We start from the raw sequence: 21848 nt of genomic DNA, 5'->3' as shown, positions 1-21848 counted from the left end.
TATTGTTTCACTGAGGCGATAAATTTAAAGCGAAAACGATACGCAAAGTAGGGCGGCTACACGGCCACGCCGCATGCTGGCCACGCGTCCTGAATGGGTGTGTCACCGATGCAATTGCAATTCATTCAGGCAGACCCATAAATAAGATTAGCTTGCTCTACCATTGTGGTTAAACTCGTGCGAGTGAATTTTATAGATAAATAAGAACAACCGAATGTAAGCACATTTGTAACATCACATAGAAAGGACTATATCGGCCGTTTGGTGTAGGTTCAGAACGGACTACTATGCCGAGAGGTCCCGGATCCCGGGAGAAATTGAAATGATTAATTTTAATTTCTGTGACGAGTCTGGGTGTTACTATGTATAATATGCATTTTATGCATGTATTTACAAAAAATAAAAAATTAAGTATGTTTATATCCGTTGTCTAGTACCCATCCCATAGTACAAGCTTTGCTTAGTTTGGGATTAGAAGCGTAGTGTAAAATGTCCAAGGATATAATTTAGGTATTATTTTTTAGTTTCACTAACTATAATTACTGCCATGGAGTATGATCTACATAAAACTACTTGTATTAAAAGATAGGGTCTGCGGGTGTCTATGGGCGACGGTAATCACTTACCATCAGGTGATCCGTCTGCTCGTTTGCCTCCTATCACATAAAAAAAAAAAAAAAAAAAAAAAGATATAAAGGAGTATCTGTGACTCATAACTAAATATAAAACTTAATTGGTTTCAACTCTTTTAACCATTTAATGACTCTATCTTACAAAAAAGGTGCTACCTATTAGGTGGCTATAAAATTAATCAATTACAATTTACAACGCCCTAATAAATCAACTTTCCACTGAGTTAGCGCGAAATCTTTTCACTTTCAAATCTATAGAGCATAATAAAGTAACTTTTACCACCTAATTATTGTGCGAACAATTGAAACTCGATGTTTACTCGCTCAATACGCCACTGATTTCAATGGTAATGCATAATTATAACTATACATAATATGAGGCTGCATTGTTATCGTAATACGGGCGACACCGTTGCCTTGGCCCGATTGCTGCGATCTTCAGGCGCTGGCGCAGCCGCGGCTCTACCGCCGAAAACTGACGCAAGGCCACCACGAGATTATTATACATACAGGAAATTACCATACAACGGTTAAACCCATCTAAACTAGAGAAAAATAGGAAGTTTCCATCTCAGTACACAACATAACTGTTTGTTTTCCGCTACTTATCGAAAAGGAAAACAATTACAATGACACGCATTCCTAAAAAAAGGTCATACATTTCTTAAAACAGTATGTTTGTTTGTAAATCATTACTGTCGCCGATAAATCAGTAAACGCATTTTGTATCATTGCAGACGTTATAAATGCGAAAGTAGAATGGCGCCTCGTGTTATTGTGGTATTTGGGTAGGTCAGTGTGAGAGTCCGTATGTTTGTTCCAAAATATCGAAAATTGCAAAACGTTAAAAGCGTCGTTTAATCCTGGTTGCATAATGTGTTGGGCAATATTGTCCAAATAAAACGAAATTTAACGAACAAGTCATACGGTGGTCTGCGGCGCGGGTGTAATTACCGCATTGCATAACAAAGCTCAGCGTTCTAAAAGGATACTCTTGAACAGGACTTACTTTTGCTTAACCTAATAGAACAGTAACTCTTACTATACAGGGTGTTAGGTAAATGGGTATATGAGCCGACACTAACCCATGTTAACATGGGCATATAAATGGTATGGTGAAGTCAGAAAATTGATATCCTAATTTAAATTATTTTAATTTTCATATAAATCGGATTTTATAAAATTAATTTTGTATGAAAATTAAAAAAATTAAAATGATAATATCAAATTTCTGACTTCACCATACCATTTATATGCCCATGTTAACATGGGCTAGTGTCGGCTCATATACCCATTTACCTAACACCCTGTATACCTTTTTCTTTCCAACGTCAGATCCTGGAGAGAGTAAAACGACCAAAGCTCATACTCGAGACTGAAATTAATCATGCGCAACGAGACAGGAATGCCAAACCAGCTCCTTAATTAAATTCTTTACTCCGTTATTTTCAATTAAACCTTCGAGGTGCATCTCAATCTTGAATTAATTGCAACAGTGTTAACTTGCGTCAAATAAAGGAGATGTTAAACGGTACTAAATGGGTTAACTTAATAAGCCATGACTTAATTCAGCGTTAATTACAATGTGTGAGCACTCACACATTTTCATCGTCATTAACGCAATGAAGCATGCGATAACACAATAGGTACTCGTAACATTTTCTTTTTATTTATATATATTATTCAATAATTCATCCCCTGTTAACAACTTATAATCTTACAATAGTCAATTAAAAGAATTCGATGTGTAGTACAGAATCGATCGATTCAGCTTTTATTAATGAATTTTAAACAACTCTTGACACCATTTTTTCACCGATTAACCTACATATTCGTGTGCATTGAAAGCAGAAAGGATGTGGCCATGACGTGTATGATGCAATGCTTCATAAACTTGCAACCGCAACATTAAATTGATACACACCATAACTCCAGGATTTCTTTATCGTCGGTCATCGCAGCATATGCATTTTTATTTTGACGCTGACTGAAAGCTCTACTTACATAAAAACATGGTTTTAACCTGACAAGGATTTCAGCTAACTTACAGCCCACCTTTTTATTCTTCTTTTCATAATTTAACGGAATTGTAATAAACGCCCACGGCTTCATAATTTTAAAATATGCGAATACCAATGTGCTACTTACTTAGTCTTAAAACACTTTGCCACAAATTTCGTGCATGCGCAAGAGTTTGATGAATGGCATGACACGGAAAACGATTTGCAGTAAACTTTGTACACCCTAAAACCAGTCGTAAAGACGAGGATGCATCAATTTTATTTGCATTTCCCAACGTTCCTCTCGATGCAGTTACGTAACGCAATTTATTTTGATGGGTGTTATTAATATGGCGCTACATAAATCAAAATCAAGAAATTGATTTCTTGAATCATTCATTATTTTTAACACACGAGCAATTGCTCTTAATTAAGCACTTAGATATTTTGTTTTCAAGATTTCGTATTCATTTGATCATGTCTTAATTTTCATGGTGTTTCCGGATGCCATGTAATTAGACACTAATGCCATCTTTACTCGGAAGAAAAACAAATGATAAAAGCGCGACGATGAACGTCAAGGTCATTAACTACTCCCATCGCTGGCTGTGCCCCCAGCAGCAAGCAGTGGGGTGTTCAGATTGAGCGGCGCAGCGTCATTCTCGCAGTGCTCGCGTTGCCGTGAACTTGGCCTGCGCTCACCCTGGCCCCGAGGCGTTATCGGAGGCGCCGCCCGCGCCCTATAATAGCTGGGCCGGCGTCTCCCCCTACCTCCAGATTGGGCTACGACTCCGGCAGACATGTTTCGCGCCTTGTTCATCCTCGCTGTGGTGGCTGTCGCTCGCGCCTGCAAGCCCTGCAGTGAGTTTCATCTTCTATTTTCAAAAACGGTGACCAATACAATCGGCCAGTTCTTTTTAAACAGAAGTGCATTATTAAAATGTGGTATGTCCAATATTCGGTGAAATAGCGACTTCAGAAAGTTCGAAAGCGGATATTAATCGATGCGATGTTTTGAATTTCGTAACGAAACTATTATCGGATTTGGAACTCGAGTGCACTTGTGGATCCAATACGATTCAGGTTTTAATTTCTAATGCGCCATTCGAGCATTCCTCAATTTCGGTTATGTCATGAAGTGCTAATATCATTGAGTGCTTTTAGAGAGTCCGCCTCTTGAGCTTGCGGTGTGCAACATGGCTGGTGTTCCACAAGTGTGTTAAGTGCCGGAGGGTGTGTGCGCAGCCACTTCAACCGCTCGTTTTGTTGTTAATCGCTAATTAATTACTAACATCCGCGTATTTCGGTAGAAACCGGGAACGATTTATGTTTTGTGCGGTGAGCTTCAGTCCTGAAAAGATCATCACGTCATAACGCTATTAAGTATTGTTTCAGTATCAAGTGCATTTCAGTTGTAACCCACATCGTTATCGCGGTGGTGGCGACTTAACCCAGTTTTGTGACAATAAATTAATGACATGAACGCCCTTTAAGTCACGGCGAAAACCATAAACGAAGTATTCTCATTTATTACGCTATAAAATTTACGATAGTTACATAGGTGGTTGTAGAATTTTTGTTATAATGTGATTTTGGATAATTTATTTCTTTAATGAATTTTCTTAATCAACTTTATAATGTATGCAACCTGCAATTAAACAACTGAGAAAAAATGACTGTTTTTCTTCGCCATTTTTTCGCGACACCACCCGATTTGATGTCCCGAAGTGGTTATAGGGGGTTATCCCCAAAGGTGTACAAAGGACTCGATTACAATTCTTAGATTCGGCACATACATTTTTTTTTTTGTAAATTAACTTACTTGGATGACGCCGACGACCTCATAAAGGTAGCAAGCAGGAAGGCGCTGGATGCAGGCCGCCACCAACCGGCCATTGTGGAAATCCTTGGGGGACCTATGTTCAGCAGTGGATGTCCTTTGACTGAAATGATGATGCTAATAACCCCCTGAAAGTTAAATATGCTTATGTGTGTTACGATTACGAGTGGGTTGACCACTATAGTCCAGCGCGAAGTTCGAAACCTCAGATCTTAATTCAGCTAGTCCGACACAGTACACCGGGCTATTGTTGAAATTGGGCTATTGCTGTGGACTATTGGTTATTATTGGTAATTTCTTTAACCCTTACTTATTGTGACAGCATGCGGGGTGGCACGAGGCGCGCGGGTGGTCGGAGGCGTGGCCGTGACTCCAGGCGAGCTGCCGTGGCTGGCGGCGCTGGTGCGCGACGGGAAGGTCATCTGCGGCGCCACCGTCGTCGCCCGGGACCACCTCATCACCGCCACGCACTGTGTCCATGAGTAAGTACCAGCAGAGAGATGAGAGGCAGGAGCAGCAGGCAGTGTTCTCACTGTCACAACCTGCGGGGTAGTGCGAGGCACCCCCGTCATTGCCTGGGACCCTCATCACCGCCACGCATTGTGTCCACGAGTGAGTACCAGCAGAGAGATGAGAGGCAGGACAGCAGGAGCAGCAGATAGTCTTCGCAGCTTGTGGGGTGGTGCGAGGCGCCCCTGTCGTCGCATGGGAGCTGGGACCCTTATCACCGCCACGCATTGTGTCCACGAGTGAGTACCAGCAGAGATATGAGAGACAAGATAGCAGGAGCAGCAGGCAGTGTTCACATTATCGCAGCCAGTGGGGTGGCGCGAGGCACCACGGTCGTCGCTTGGGGCCACCTCATCACTGCCACGCATTGTGTCCACGAGTGAGTACTAGCAGAGATATGAGAGGCAGGACAGCAGGAGCAGATTGTGTTCTCACTGTCGCAGCTTGTGGTGTGGCGCGAGGCACCACGATCGTTGCCTGGGACCCTCATCACCGCCACGCACTGTGTCCACGAGTGAGTACCAGCAGACATATGAGAGACAAGATAGCAGGAGCAGCAGGCAGTGTTCACATTATCGCAGCCAGTGGGGTGGCGCGAGGCATCACGGTTGTCGCTTGGGGCCACCTCATCACTGCCACGCATTGTGTTCACGAGTGAGTACTAGCAGAGATATGAGAGGCAGGACAGCAGGAGCAGATTGTGTTCTCACTGTCGCAGCTTGTGGTGTGGCGCGAGGCACCACGATCGTTGCCTGGGACCCTCATCACCGCCACGCACTGTGTCCACGAGTGAGTACCAGCAGACATATGAGAGACAAGATAGCAGGAGCAGCAGGCAGTGTTCACATTATCGCAGCCAGTGGGGTGGCGCGAGACACCACGGTCGTCGCTTGGGGCCACCTCATCACTGCCACGCATTGTGTCCATGAGTGAATACCAGCGGAGAGATGAGAGGCAGATAGTGTCCTCACTGTCACAACCAGCGGATTGTTGCGAGGCGCCTCCGTCGTCGCTTGGGACCACCTCATCACTGCCACGCATTGTGTTAACGAGTGAGTACCAGCAAAGAGATGAGAGACAAGATAGCAGGAGCAGCAGGCAGTGTTCACATTATCACAGCCAGTGGGGTGGCGCGAGGCACCACAGTCGTCGCTTGGGGCCACCTCATCACTGCCACGCATTGTGTCCATGAGTGAGTACTAGCAGAGATATGAGAGGCAGGACAGCAGGAGCAGATTGTGTTCTCACTGTCGCAGCTTGTGGTGTGGCGCGAGGCACCACGGTCGTTGCCTGGGACCCTCATCACCGCCACGCACTGTGTCCACGAGTGAGTACCAGCAGAGAGATGAGAGACAAGATAGCAGGAGCAGCAGGCAGTGTTCACATTATCACAGCCAGTGAGGTGGCGGGCGCGAGACACCACGGTCGTCGCTTGGGACCACCTCATCACCGCCACGCATTGTGTCCACGAGTGAGTACCAGCAGAGAGATGAGAGACAAGATAGCAGAAGCAGCAGGCAGTATTCACATTATCGCAGCCAGTGGGGTGGCGCGAGGCACCACGGTTGTCGCTTGGGACCACCTCATCACTGCCACGCATTGTGTCCACGAGTGAGTACTAGCAGAGATATGAGAGGCAGGAGCAGCAGGCAGTGTTCTCACTGTCACAACCTGCGGGGTAGTGCGAGGCACCCCCGTCATTGCCTGGGACCCTCATCACCGCCACGCATTGTGTCCACGAGTGAGTACCAGCAGAGAGATGAGAGGCAGGACAGCAGGAGCAGCAGATAGTCTTCGCAGCTTGTGGGGTGGTGCGAGGCGCCCCTGTCGTCGCATGGGAGCTGGGACCCTTATCACCGCCACGCATTGTGTCCACGAGTGAGTACCAGCAGAGACATGAGAGACAAGATAGCAGGAGCAGCAGGCAGTGTTCACATTATCGCAGCCAGTGGGGTGGCGCGAGGCACCACGGTCGTCGCTTGGGGCCACCTCATCACTGCCACGCATTGTGTCCACGAGTGAGTACTAGCAGAGATATGAGAGGCAGGACAGCAGGAGCAGATTGTGTTCTCACTGTCGCAGCTTGTGGTGTGGCGCGAGGCACCACGGTCGTTGCCTGGGACCCTCATCACCGCCACGCACTGTGTCCACGAGTGAGTACCAGAGAAAGTAACTGTCCTGAATCTGCAGAGGTTTCATCTAAAAGACTGCAGGACAAAGACCTCCACCAAGGGTTTCCACGACTGGTCCTGCGATGCAGGTGCAGCTCACATCACCAGATATTGTTGACCAGATGATGCCCTCGAGTATTTTTTTTTTGCGTTGAGCGGCTATTCTGGTTCTATAAAGTCCTAGTATCACTGCGACCGCTATCCGTCTATTGTGATCGCCACCGTTTTCCTTACTTGCCCACGAGCAACTTAGCATAACAAAACTCTAACATAGATTTTGTTATATGGTGTCACGCCAAGATTCATGAATGATTTATAGTCCAGTCATTATAGTAAGTTCACCTCGGAATTCGAGATACCCAGCTGTAAGTCTGTAAATACGTGTATATTGACACCCTAAAAGTTGTCTCAAAACCTACATATGGTAGGGTGTAAGCAACTATTAAATTTCAAGGTCAACGGTCACAAAAATCGGTTTTTTGCGCTTTTTTTAGAAATATCTCATTTCCTGTGGGTTTTTTGCTATTTGTATTTATTATCAATATTGTAGAATACTAAATTCTCTACAAATTTTGTTTAAAAAATTTTTTTATACGGGGAACCGTTTTCGAGATAGAGGGCGGAGAGCGCGCGGTCACTGCATCACTTCAGGTCTACTTAAGCGGTTTAGATTTTTCATACAAAAGGATTTTCCCGCTAATTCCTGTGGGAATTTCGGGAATTCCTTGTTGTAACTAAGCTTTGAGTTTACTAAGGTACCTACATGCCAAATTTCAAGCGTCTAACTTCCGTTAAGCGTTTAGATTTTTCATACAAAAGGATTTTCCCGCTAATTCCTGTTCCCGTGGGAATTCCTAAGTATACTATAACCTGCCCAGGTGTATGAAGAATAATTGTACCAAGTTTCGTTAAAATTCGTCGAGTAGTTTTTGTTTCTGTAAGAAACATACAGACGGACAGAATTCTATACATGAAATATATTTTCAAAATAACTATCAGGGGGTGATTAGTGATCGATACTGATGCCAAAAATGCAATCAGTAAAATTTTTGTCTGTCTGTCTGTCCGTCTGTATGTTCCTTATAGAAACAAAAACTACTCGACGGATTTTAACGAAACTTGGTACAATTATTCTTCATACACCTGGGCAGGTTATAGTTTACTTAGGAATTCCCACGGGAACAGGAATTAGCGGGAAAATCCTTTTGTATGAAAAATCTAAACGCTTAACGGAAGTTTTAGACGCTTGAAATTTGGCATGTAGGTACCTTAGTAAACTTAAAGCTTATTTACAACAAGTAATTACCGAAATTCCCACGGGAATTAGCGGGAAAATCCTTTTGTATAAAAAACCTAAACCGCTTAAGTTGACCTGAAGTGATGCAGTGACCGCGCGCTCTCCGCCCTCTATCTCGAAAACGGTTCACCGTATAAAAAAATTTTTTAAACAAAATTTGTAGAGAATTTAGTATTCTACAATATTGATAATAAATAAAAATAGCAAAAAACCCATAGGAAATGAGATATTTCCAAAAAAAGCGCAAAAAACCGATTTTTGTGACCTTTGACCTTAAAATTTAATAGTTGCTTACACCCTACCATATGTAGGTTTTGAGACAACTTTTAGGGTGTCAATATACAAGTATTTACAGACTTACAGCTGGGTATCTCTAATTCCGAGATTCTTACCTAATTTAAGCTTAAATGACTGGACTATTAGCCCTGCGAGCTGCGATGCTATTGTGTGAAGGCGTGACGAACGATTCACCTAAGGTATGCCCGGTGGCAAGGATGTGTACAATTTGAAAAACTTAAAGCGTATTAATTTATAATTTTCAAACTGCATCGTAGTTTAAATCGTATTTCTTTACTTAGTTTTTTTTTATCCACTACGAGGAAGCTCTTGGCCTGTATCTCACCTGATGGTAAGTGATGATCAGGCCGAAGGTGGAAGCGAGCTTCACCCGGAATCCTCAACCTCGAAGGAACTGGCTATCTTACCTCTAACTGCCGGAACACAACAATGCTGTTAATATTGTTTTTATGGCGACAGACTTAGGTAAGATGGTGGTAGCTAGCCAGGCTGACTTAAAACAAGCCCTACCACCAACCAAACTGAACAGAAAAATCTGCCCCCACTGGGAATCGAACCCGGGACCTCTGCGTCTGAAGCAGGTGGTATTACCACTAAACCACAGAGGCGGTTCTCCTCAATTTACATGACAAATTACTCAAATTCATCATTTCTTTCCATTGACGCCACGACCCATTTTTGTGGTCAGCAGATGATATTTAGTAAACTACGCACAATCGAAATGGCCAAAATATAAACATAACCATATATCTTCTTATGCAAAATGATTAAGTCATAAAAATAATTATTATAATTCATGGAAATCTCTTGATTTACAGTTTCGATATAAAAGAGTTCAACGCGTTAACGCGCATATGGAGTTGAAATACGCTTATTATTTTTTAATCATAATTTAATTTAATAGCATGAGACTAAATAATTTTTAATAATTGATTTTTAGAAAATAGGACCGATTTATTTAGATGAATAATATTAATATAATTATAAAACTGACTAAAACACCATTGCAACTCCGTTAATTGTTTGACATCAATATAAACAGAATGACGTAAGATGTTAACTTGATTTAGTTTTTAATTCAAAACTTTAATAGTTTTCTTTTAATGATAAAAACATTCTGATATAAGCCTAGTTGAATTCCATAACAATTAATATTGTTACGTATGTTATAGTATCAACTCGTAATTGTAGTTTAACCGTGGTGAATACGAGTACATTACACAGTTACTACGAGTATAAGCTTTTACTCATCTGTGACGTAATAGATAAATTACATCGTAAACATTAACCATTTTTGAATAATTTAAAAATTATGAAGCCTAAATTTAAATCGAAATTGACGGACTCTCTTTCTTTGTATTTGCGCCTTTGACCTTGTTTTCGTTGACTTTGACCCCACGTGTACAGTCAGTTATAAAATAACGCATGCATGAAAGCATAATAAAAATATTTCCAAGTTTTACAGAAAAATAAATTGAAGAAATCTCTCTCAATCTAGACTCTAATAATCTAAAAGATCTAAACTTACTGGAATTGGACTTAAAAGTCATTTATTGCCAATCATGTTCCAATACCAAGAGACATAAATTCTTACAAATATGCTTAGAATTAATATTCATAACTAATGTCTATCTAGATTAGGAAATATCTAGCCGAACGACTATTTGATGGAGACTATATCCAGCTGTAAAAAGTCGAGTCGTAAATGTTGATAATCAAGAAATGTTTCACTCAAATGTTAAAAAAGCTACCTGTAGAGTCGTTTGCATTTCGATTGACCAGACAGGATATAAAGTTAAATCTTTGTTTACACGTGATAATTACACAATAATATTATTTTTAGGTCTTTACAGTAACGCGTACAAATTCGATTTCGATGTGAAAGTTAATGAAAGCTATCTGCTTTCGTTCACTTAAAATGAGGACTGTAAAAGAAACAAAATATTGTTGAAACTCCGATGTAAAGTGCTGATGAATTTACTCGTAGCCTAAAGGTGGCATAATTAGTTATGCACATATATTTTTCTTCGAGAAAACACGGTTATGCTACGCCTTGATTAAATGAGTTCATGTTTACAAGTCCTTTGTATAGATATTACACACTTCTGTAAAGTGGCTGAGTGTAACTTTTCAATGTGAGTTGAATGATTACAATTACATTTCGGTATATCTCAACGAGTCAAGTTTTCTCATTTGAGTGTTTGGCTTTATGTAAAAGTACTTACTAAATGTGAAAGAATATGTTTATGAGCAAGGCTCCGAAAAGATGAATTACGTTCTGTGACTGGCAATTCAGGTCATCTTTTCTCCTCAGTGAATAGCAATCAATTGCAATACCCACTTTCTTGACAACCAAAATTAAGGACAGCCATGCAAAAATGCAAATCTTGCAAAACTGTTTTGCAATAAATTTTAATAAGATATGAATATGTCAATGAGGAATAGTTGATTGTTTATTATTTTTACAAGATTACTAAACTTACTATAAAATAAATTATTGTACTGAACTTCTGCAAAGAATACCTACCTAAAATTAGGTGAAATTTGAATATCCACAAATTCACAACGCTTTGATGGCTAAACGGATTTCGATCACACTTCGTACACAGCTGCGCCTAAATTGTAGTATGTACTTACTTTGTAGTTGTTATTTACCGTGGGTAGAGTCGCAAGCTATCTCTAGAATTTTACAGCTAGAGTTACTGCAAATTCCGACTGTGATCCCTCTAATTGGTATTTCAATATAACATGGAAGTCATGAATATGTATGGGTTTGCCAGACCAATCATTACGAGCTGCCCGATGCACTTGCGATCTGCAAACAATGCGCTGTTTGTATAATAAATAATAATGTAGGCGAACAAAAATCGGTGAAAGCTGCGGGCTTCGTATGATCGCAAGGTAGTAATTTGTTTGGCATAATTGAAAAAAGTAATCGAATTTTTCATGATCATTTCAATCAAGTTCAATTGTGTTGAAGATTACATTGTTTAAAATGTCCATCTTACTTCTTACTAATATTATAAACTAGCTTTTCCCGCGGCTTCTCCCGCGTGAAATGTAGTATGTCACAGGTCGTCATAAATTATAGCCTATATGTTATTCTGGGTTATAAACAATAATACTGTAAAGTTTCATCAAAATCCGTTCAGTAGTTTTTGCGTGAAAGAGTAACAAACATCCACACAAACTTTCGAAAATAATACTGTACAGTTTTATCATGATTTTGATAAAACTTTACAGTATTATAGTTTATAACCCAGAATAACATAAAGGCTCTGTGACAAAATAAATTCACGCGGGTGAAGCAGCGGGCAAAAGCTAGTTGAGAATATGTACGAGCATCAGAACATGCATTGCTACAATAAGACTCAATTATTTATAAAAATTGTCAGTAACCTAAATAAGTAAGGCGGTAAAATAATTATAGCCAAGTAAGAATAACCCTTTTTTGAAATCGAATATTTATCGCTGTGGATAAAAAAAAAGAGTGCGTGATCCCACTTGCGACGTCACTGAACCAGCTCGTCCCCTCATCCAGTAGATGTGGTAAATGAAAAAATATATTTCAATATCACGCCCTTTAGGGCAGGTGTTGCAAATTGAACACATGATTGACCTCTCAACATTGGGGTCGCTTTCTAATTACGCAAGTCAGATCCTCTGTCCAGATGCAACATTTGCATGTGCATTGTCGTCAAACAGGGCAACGATTGTTTCGTCATGGCCTGTCATTATAAACCTGCCACACTAAATGTGGCTAAGAATTTGTAAGCTCTGCCTCGGAGAGTATTCGTTTCTTTGTGAAACCGAATTGTAACACATTTTTGGTCATATTCGCTCGAAATATCTTGGGTAGCGTTGAAGATAAGCCCGTCAGGGTTAGATTACCAAGTCTCTTCATCTTGCATACTAAACGCCCAAAATCGAGGCACGACATATTGATGTCGCAATGGTCGCTATTCTTATGAAGATACGAGAAAAAAATATATATTCTAGGTCTCATTGAGATAACAATTATCTCATCCTTAGGAATCTTGACACTCCCATCTCTTTAAATTATGTTTATCAGCACATATTTCAACGTAGGTCGTAAGGTACCTTGTTTCAATGTTGAAATTATTTCTGTCCTTTGTGAGCATAACCGATTAAGAAATATCTCCTGTTATCTTGTATCACAAGAAAACATTTGTTTTGCGTCGTTTCCAGCACCGAAGACCCTGACGTCATATTGAAATACAAACAGCGTCATTTTGTGTAACATACATACAGAGTCACTTGAATCAGTTCACATTGGTTTAGAGATGTACGTTTGTAGCAAAACATCGATAATATTGACTCGACGAATGCCGAGATTCCAAACGTCATTGATCTTTTTCTCTGTCATCCATTAGGGTTTGTTTCAAAATCTCCCAAAAACTGCTAAAAATCTAAAAACTCTCCAATCTTCACCCTCTGTACTTCAACTTCAACTATCTACCAGACTTAATAATCCTATAAACATAGGTATTTGATAACTAGTAGTTTCTACCAGCTGCTTCGCTGCTTAAAGTTATTGTTTCATACGAATCTTATCCTGAAAACCATAAAAAAGTATTGATTAATTAAGGAATAACTTGTTCAGTCATCGAATTCCAATATCTTACTGAGGTACACCTCTAGCCCGAAGGCGCATCCAATGCGGTGGACTTGACCCCCTTAGTTGACCTAGGCGCTAACATTGTTTTAGTTTTAAAATAGATTACGTATGTGACTAATGACAATGGCTAAATTGCACCACTGTTTTGTCTCGTTTCGCTTCATCTAACTTCCTTGGGTCCCCAAACAAACTTGGGTAATAACTAGATACTTATATTAATAGGCTGGTGGATTTTTTTCAGAATCAGCACGGATTTTAATTCAGGTTGAGCGTATGAGTCACTGCTTTCGCTTTCTTTCAGACGCAAGGACACTTTTCTCCTAAATTAAAAATCTCTTAAAACAACTTTAAGGTAATGCAGTAAAAGTTAACACGTGCTTACTAGATTTAGCGAGTCTCTTACAATAGCGTTAGTCACTTTATAATGCATATTCATAATCATAAATCATTATAACGGTAGAGTGCTCTACTTAAATGTGGAGAGTTTTACTATTGTTTCGTACGTAGGATATAAAGAAAATTTTCTCTAGCTGATGCATAGCACTAATATTATACATATATTATCTTAGATATCACTATACACGTGCTTGGCCAGACTGCCCATTAAAGACAAGCGCGTGTATGCAGTCTGGCTAAGCACTAAAATTGATTAAAAAAAAACCATTTCAGAGTCGAAGCATCCCGGCTGACCGTCCTGGTGGGCGTGTACGACGTGAATAACACCCATTCCCCCGGCTACGAGGTGTCGCACGTGACGCAGCATCCGGACTTCAACCGGTACAACTACGACAACGACATCGCCGTGCTGCGGCTGGCTGAGCCGCTGCCTGACAACCTGTTCCGGCCAGCGTGTCTACCTGGTACGTACTGATCTTCTTCTGTACTCGTACTACGTACCACAAGGGTGGCGTTGTTACCCGTTGTACTTACTGATAATAAGTATGCAGGTCAGGTTCAACCAGTAGGTATAATTACGGCTAACAGTGGCTTCAAGATATGCCAGTTCATCCAAGCTGGTCTGAGTTGGTGACAGTTAGATGAGTGGTTCACACCGCCAAGCCGTGGCCCAAAAAGAATGAGAATAACAGTGCTTGGCTATCTAAGCCGCTGCCTGATACGAACGATTAAGTAATGTGATACCTGCCAGCGTGTCTAGAACGTAATACATTCTTGATAATGACGTTATTATATTGCAGATCGGTATTGTCGCTCATTATGGAAATCATCGGAAGAAGCCCGAAGAAGAAAAAAAAAAATAAAATAAAATAAAAATAGCAGTTGTCTACTTTTTTTAGAGTCGTTTTTTTACAGATGATGAGGAGGTGCTCGCAGGAGCAGATGCCATTGTGTCCGGTTGGGGAAGCACTGTCGAAAAGGGACCAGCATCGAACATACCCATGAAAGTAAGCTAATAAACCTGACTAAATAAAAATATGTTACATGTAAGTACAAATACTTATAATACGTTTTTACCATAGCATATTTTGTACTACCATGTATTTCAAATCAATTATCATAATATCGCATTATAAGAAAAAACTGCCCAATTAAAAAACAGCAATGGCTTGCAACATACATAACTGTCGGTCATTTTTATCTCTACATTGTCAAAACATCGGTGATAAAAATATCTGATGATAATTCCAGGCAGATGTGCAAATCTGGACCCAGGAGGACTGCGCAGGCGCTGGGTATGGTCGTGGCAAAGTGACTCCGCGAATGTTATGTGCCAATGCCCCTGAACGCGACGCGTGCACTGGTGACTCAGGCGGTCCACTTCTTGTTTCGCAGCCGTATTACACTATTGTTGGTAAGACATATAATATAATATCTGAGCGACAATAACTCTATGGTGTCAGTGTCGAACTGGCTGAATCGAGATCCAAGCAACGCGGGTTCGGACCCCGCCACCATTGACAATAACTCGTGGCTCCTTTGCATTAGGCTCCGGAGGCCACCGTCGGGTTTTGGTGCGGTCTCGCCCTTCTGGCAGAGAGAGTCCCACATCCCTCTGGCCATCCCCATTGGCCAAAGCAAAGCATTTCCCGACGGAAAATAAATAAACTATTTACTGTAGTGATCCTACTCGTAACAAAAGCAAAGTTATGTAGCTTAGTAGCTTATTGCCTTACCATAAAATCAAACAAAGCTATTTATCGCAAAAAATTTAAGAGTTTTTATCATCATCGTCATCATTTCAGCCATAGGACGCCCACTGCTGAACATACGCCTCCCCCAATGCTTTCCATGTTGATCGATTGGAGCGGCATGTGTCTAAAGAGTTTTCGTTTCAGCCAAATGACTCCATTGATGGACAAAGGACTCCCCCAAGGTTTTCCACAATGAACGGTCCTGCGCTGCCCGCATCCAGGCTCTTCCCGCGACCTTCACCAGATCGTCGGTCCACCTAGTAGAAGGCCTGCCCACGCTACGTCTTCCAGCCCGTGGTCGCCACTCGAGAACTAAAGAGTTTTACTTCCTTTAAATATGTAAACTGCACTGTTTGTTTCAGGGATCGTCTCATGGGGGCGAGGATGTGCTAGACAAGGTTACCCAGGAGTGTATGCTCGGGTAGACCGTTTCCTGCCCTGGCTGCGTGTTGCTCTACGCCATGCTTGCACTTGTACATCCCCTTTCTAATACATAATACTGAGTCACAGAAAATTATTTTAGGCGTTAAATACATTGTTTACTTATTGGATGATACCTAAATTCTGTCTAATGGCATCAAAATGTTAAAATTAATATGAAATATTGGGCACTGTACGCATACAAAGCTCTAATAAGGCATGTTCTAAAGTATCATGCTAAACTAAAACGGCTCTAGCTACTTCGATTGCTAATTAATTACTGTCGCTACAGGCCCTTGACTTCTGAAGTCCACATTAACAATGAATGGGAACTACTTTGGATTTTGTCTGATAATGACTGACATCAGCGCAAGTTTGTGACCAGCCATGGGACAATTTAATCTTGCCAACGAAGTAGCCAAACAATTTAACTCAGGAATATTGCTAATCCAAACGCAAAGAGTTGTTAAGCCAAAGAGAGAATAAAAATAGCCATGCCGTTAAGTACACAAAATACATTAATAAAATTAAATTGTACCTACTTAGGTTTATAAATAGTACACATTTCAGTATTAAAATTAATACGTATAAAATAATAATAATGTAGATATGTAGGTTAAGGATACTTCATTAATAAAATTAGTGAAAATAATTAGGTAGGTAATTATAATAATGTTATTCCTACAAAAGTTACTATTAGCAACTATGGCTGTGAACTAAAATTAGTCTGATAGGTACAATAAATCATGTAATAAACCTACTATACAAAACTATACAAACTACATAAGTTACCTTATTGTGTATTTTGTTTAATATAGGATGAAGAAAGTTACGATATTTGTTAGAGTTTTACTTTACCAGTGGATATTGTCGCCTATCTTTTAGCATAAAGTTAAAATCTATTTATAACTCCTAGCTACTTAAGTTATTTAGATGTGTATATGTTTAAAATATTATGTGATGCATATCTAATTAGGCTATAATGTATTGTATTTGTTATATTAATGAAATAAATGTACCTATGATAACCGACAGTTTCATTTTCATTATTAACACGTCTTGTGAAGGACAAAGTAAAGGCTGAAGGCTTCTAGTAAAGTAAAAAGTGTATCCCAATAATGATCCTCTGAAAATCCTGATATCACCCTGATACGGTAAAAGTTTCTGTATATAAAAATCATTTCTCATTCTAGGTATTGTGTATTGTTCAAAGCGAGGGCCGCGTTCGATAAAGTTGTGACAGACCGAAAATAATTTGCTCACAATACCGAGGTACAAAAGGCGAACATAATGCTTTCAGACTTCTCTTCCAGTCAACCTTGAAGTCACGCGGGCAAGAGATTTGGCTGTATAAACGATTCCAATGCCGTGAAACTTTAAAAAATCTATTTTAGGCGCGAAAATTTGACGTTTGACGTTTAGGACGCCGTTTTGTCTGCTAATCGTAATCAGCTGTAAAGTGCAAAGTTGCAAAATTAGGCTTTATTTTACCAATTTAAATCTAAATTAACTCATGGTTTGAGTGAATTACAGTGAAATTTTGTTTATGTGTAGGTCAAAGCAGTAAATTTATATCAAAACGATCAAAACCATGAATATATCTGACAATGAGGCTGTAAGTAAACACTGACTAATTGCACTCTGATTCAAACATATAACTTAGTTACTTATTACGTTTTGAACTCTTTTGAATATGCATTTTAAATCCGCCAGGCATAGAATATCATTCCTTTCATTTAGGCATTAGTATCGTAACAATATTTTAACATAACCTAACCTCGCACAGGATGATACTTCTAGCGTAGATAGCACATCGAATACGGATAATACTTCGCGTAGTGAGACACCGACAAACTCTAGAGCAAAAAAACGAAGACGTGGGAAAAAGAAAACTACCACCAAGCAAGTTAAACCTCCGTACAAATTCAAGTAAGTCTTTGTCCTTACACTAACAATGCTAAACAAGACTTACCAACCTACTAATTTGTTATTGTTTGTTACACCTCTGAAACTATATTTTTAATACACATTTTCTCTATATTATCTATCCCAGAATATTTTGTTGGCAATAATTCATGTATAGTTTATATAAAAAACAAAAGGCTTAAAATACCTTAATAATTGATATGTTTATTAAAGTTAACGGAATAATTATTAAAGGCCTAAGGGGACATAAATTCACAAACAAATAATTCTAAAAAATCAGTTAAATGCTATAAGTAAATCATTGTTATACCATATTTTCCAGCTGTAGTGCTAAGGAGGACCATGGCCAGCCCCTGTTTGGTTGCCAGTTTAACCACCACCTTGGTGAAGGGGAGCCACTAGTGTTTGCTGTGGTGGGCAGTAACCGGGTCTCCATTTATGAGTGTCCGGACACAGGTGGATTCAAGTTCCTGCAGTGCTATGCTGATCCAGATGTAAGCAATTAAATAAAATCTCATTTAATATCATCAATTCAATCATCATAACTTAGCCACCAGCAGGAAAAGCTGATCAATTCAATATTTCCAGGTTGACGAAACATTTTACACATGTGCATGGTCATATGAAGAGGAAACACACCTTCCCCTCTTAGCAGTAGCTGGGTCGCGTGGCATAGTTCGCATCTTTCATCCTGCCACACAGACTTGCATCAAGCACTATGTTGGCCATGGACACGCCATCAACGAGGTCAAATTCCACCCCAGAGACCCCAACCTTCTCCTATCTGCCAGCAAAGACCACGCTCTACGACTCTGGAACATTATGACTGATGTCTGCATTGCAATATTCGGTGGAGTCGAAGGCCATAGAGATGAAGTTCTAAGTGCAGACTTCGATCTCAAGGGAGAAAGGATCATGTCTTGCGGCATGGATCACTCGCTGAAGCTATGGCGGCTAGATAAACCCTCCATGAATGAAGCTATCAAACAGAGCTATAATTTCAACCCTCACAGAGCACTTAGACCATTCAATTCATTGAAGGAGCACTTTCCTGATTTCTCAACCAGAGATATTCACAGGAATTATGTGGACTGTGTAAGGTGGATGGGTGATCTCATTTTATCTAAGGTAATATAGCACATTATTTTGTGTAAATAATATTATATTGGATGAAGTTAGCATGATTAAAAAATGAGGTTGTTATTCTATTTTGCAGTCTTGCGAGAATGCGATAATCTGTTGGAAACCAGGGCGGTTGGAGGACACAGAACTGCGGCCCGGAGACAATTCTGTGACCATTGTGCACCGCTTTGACTACAAAGAGTGCGAGATCTGGTTCATTCGATTCGCGGTCGATTATAGTCAAAGGGTAAGAATACTTTCTGATATTCAGATTGCAAGTTATTGAGATGGCTATCTACATATAGTACAAACAATTTAAATTATGTTTTAAACGGACTTATAAAGTATCCATTAAGTAACCCAATAACATAAGCAACTGCTGTCACCAAGGAGCTAAAGCAGTTTCTTATGACACTGGCGTCGTATTGGACCCAGAGCGTGAACATTATTTAACTCCCCAGTCCCCAAGTGTGACAAGGAAGTTTTTGAATAAAATTCCGCCTCAAGTGGCTCACGCGTCGTTAGACACTGCTCTATTTCCGAACGAAGCAAAAAGAAGTGTATTGTAATTTGTAATTTAACCGGTAAGTATGTTTTGTCCAGGTGATAGCGCTGGGCAACCAGTGCGGCAAGACGATGGTGTGGGAGCTGGGCAGCGTGGCGGGCGGCTCGCGCGTGTCGCAGCTCGTGCACCCGCGGTGCTCCGCCGCCGTCAGGCAGGTAAGCACGTCTAATTTTAGGACAATAATGCCCGTTTACACCATCAATCCCTAATTTTTAAGTGACCCCTATGAAAACTCAATTCCTGATAAGTGTTACCTTACCATAGGGGTCACTTAAAACTTAGGGATTGGTGGTGAAAATAAAACTCGCAGCTTCGTTTCATTGAACCCCGCCCCGAGGGACACTGTCAGGTTTTAGTGGGTGCAAAGCATTTCCCGACAGAAAAAAAAGTCTTTCTATAGACGCTTAATGTGGCCGCCGTTATTGAGATTGAGGACAATCTCAATGGCGGATTTGCTGCCCCTAACCCGACCCGAGGAGGATCCACCATTTCCCTCGAAACCGGAGGGGGTCGCTCAAGAGCGAGCCATAGCCTGAGACGGAGTCGCAGACGAATGTCCATTTCTAGGATAATAACTCGCGGCTCCGTGTCAGTGGCCCTAGAGGACTACGTCGGGTTTAGTGCGTAGGCCTAATGCCTAGTGAGAGTCCCACATAATCCACTGACCGCCCCCATCGGCCAGTGGGCAAAGCATTTCCCGACGAAAAAAAAGGGCATGACACCTGTCTGCTGCCCTAGGCCCTACAAGTTAACCGAAACAGCTCGCGCCTTAGTGGTTGGTATCAAAGGGCGCAACAAGCATACTCGTATTACACATTTTTCCATGAATGACTCATTGACAAGTTTGAAAGTACCATAGACAAAATTTCGTTCCAGGTGACTCTGTCCCGGAACGGCAAGGTGCTGCTGACGTGTTGCGACGACGGCACCATCTGGCGCTGGGACCGCGTGTCCGGGGCCAACTAGCGGCTAGCGTGGTTCGCTCTTTACCCTACTTCTCTTACATTTATTATCAACGAGCTTGAATATTTTTTCTCAATAATTTATAGAAAGCAGAACAATGGTCAATAACCTAATAGATGAAATCTAGAGGTTTGAGTATAAAATAGTGTCTTAACTAAATCCAATTAAAAACTTTGTCGAATTTAACTGTCGGTTACCACCATAAAAATTAAATATACTTCTGAATCTTGTGGTTTACATACACATAGTGTAATGGTTTCAAATGTATCTAATCGACAAAAACCTTAATATCTGTTTAACACCTATTTGGAGAAAACTTTTATGTTAGCAGGTGAATGTCTATTTTGTACCAATATCCGTTTAAATGTGAAACGGAAAAGGCTGAATATGCTTAGTTCATAATGGACTTAATTAGAATAATTGTATTTGTATAATTGACACACTTTTTTTACACAAAATATAAGATTGGATTAGTCCAAATATTACTTGTAGTTTGAATTATTTCGACTGAATTACTGCATACAGTACATACAGAAACGGAACTTACAGTACTACATATCTAAATTTAAATTGACTGGGGGTTTAAGTCAATATAGCACAAATAAAAAACCTTATTCTATTACAAATTTTATTATGACCAACAATACATCTACGTTTTAACAAAATGAATCACAGGGGCCAAGGTGTTATCTCGTGTTCACTACACACAATGCTGCTTCTAATCTCGTGACGAGTCCGAGCTCTAACATCTAACACCGATACATACGACCCTATATGTTCACTACGCACGAAGTAAATATTGATAATAACTAATACTAACATCCATGACAGCGTAATTGAATTTTAATCAAATTCCATTTATCAATTTCAGTCTTTAAAATTTTATAATTTAAAAACGAGCAATAAAGACCGGCGTATTAATAACCAATGTACAATTAACATCAAAATTTGAGATTGCTTTTAAAGTACAAAATTCAGTTTATTATTATCATGATTTTTATTCTGTCTCTTTTAATAATAACTAAGATAGACCAGATAAACCAGTTCTTATTTAATTAAATTATTTACTTTTACTTAAATCGGTGAGATATAATCTGAAACAGTACCTAAAAATATCAGTAAGTATCTCAGTCAGACAAGGGAAGAATAACACACCGAATTTCATTCACCAGCACAAAATCGAAACAATACCGTTTATTTTAACAAGAGAGTATCATATTCATAATTCCATAAATACTGATATTTTGTTGTACTGCGCTTAGTAACACTAGCAAAATATAATATTTAGCTTGAAAAGCGTTTAACTTATATACTTT

At 40.1% G+C, this 21848-nt stretch overlaps 2 protein-coding genes across 2 annotated transcripts; both read left to right on the top strand.

Moving 5' to 3' along the window:
• The first annotated feature begins 3313 nt into the window (after nucleotides 1-3313).
• On the top strand, nucleotides 3314-16951 carry LOC135076467 (trypsin-7-like). Its single transcript, XM_063970931.1, has 6 exons — nucleotides 3314-3493; nucleotides 4795-4954; nucleotides 14056-14246; nucleotides 14698-14789; nucleotides 15034-15196; nucleotides 15899-16951. The coding sequence occupies exons 1-6, from the start codon at nucleotides 3433-3435 to the stop codon at nucleotides 16024-16026; spliced, it is 795 nt and encodes a 264-aa protein (XP_063827001.1). The 5' UTR covers nucleotides 3314-3432; the 3' UTR covers nucleotides 16027-16951.
• Nucleotides 16952-17386: 435 nt separating this feature from the next.
• LOC135076790 (polycomb protein EED-like) lies at nucleotides 17387-21017 on the top strand. The gene is made up of 7 exons (XM_063971224.1): nucleotides 17387-17571; nucleotides 17743-17885; nucleotides 18205-18376; nucleotides 18471-19010; nucleotides 19099-19251; nucleotides 19608-19724; nucleotides 20446-21017. Exons 1-7 carry the CDS (start codon nucleotides 17548-17550, stop codon nucleotides 20533-20535), a joined length of 1239 nt encoding a protein of 412 aa, XP_063827294.1. The 5' UTR covers nucleotides 17387-17547; the 3' UTR covers nucleotides 20536-21017.
• The last annotated feature ends 831 nt before the right edge of the window (nucleotides 21018-21848 follow it).

The sequence above is a fragment of the Ostrinia nubilalis genome, chromosome 12 (genome assembly GCF_963855985.1).
Source record: "Ostrinia nubilalis chromosome 12, ilOstNubi1.1, whole genome shotgun sequence".
Lineage (NCBI taxonomy): Eukaryota > Metazoa > Arthropoda > Insecta > Lepidoptera > Crambidae > Ostrinia > Ostrinia nubilalis.
Note: the sequence above shows the minus strand (reverse complement) of the source record. Positions and strands in the feature narration are given on the sequence as shown.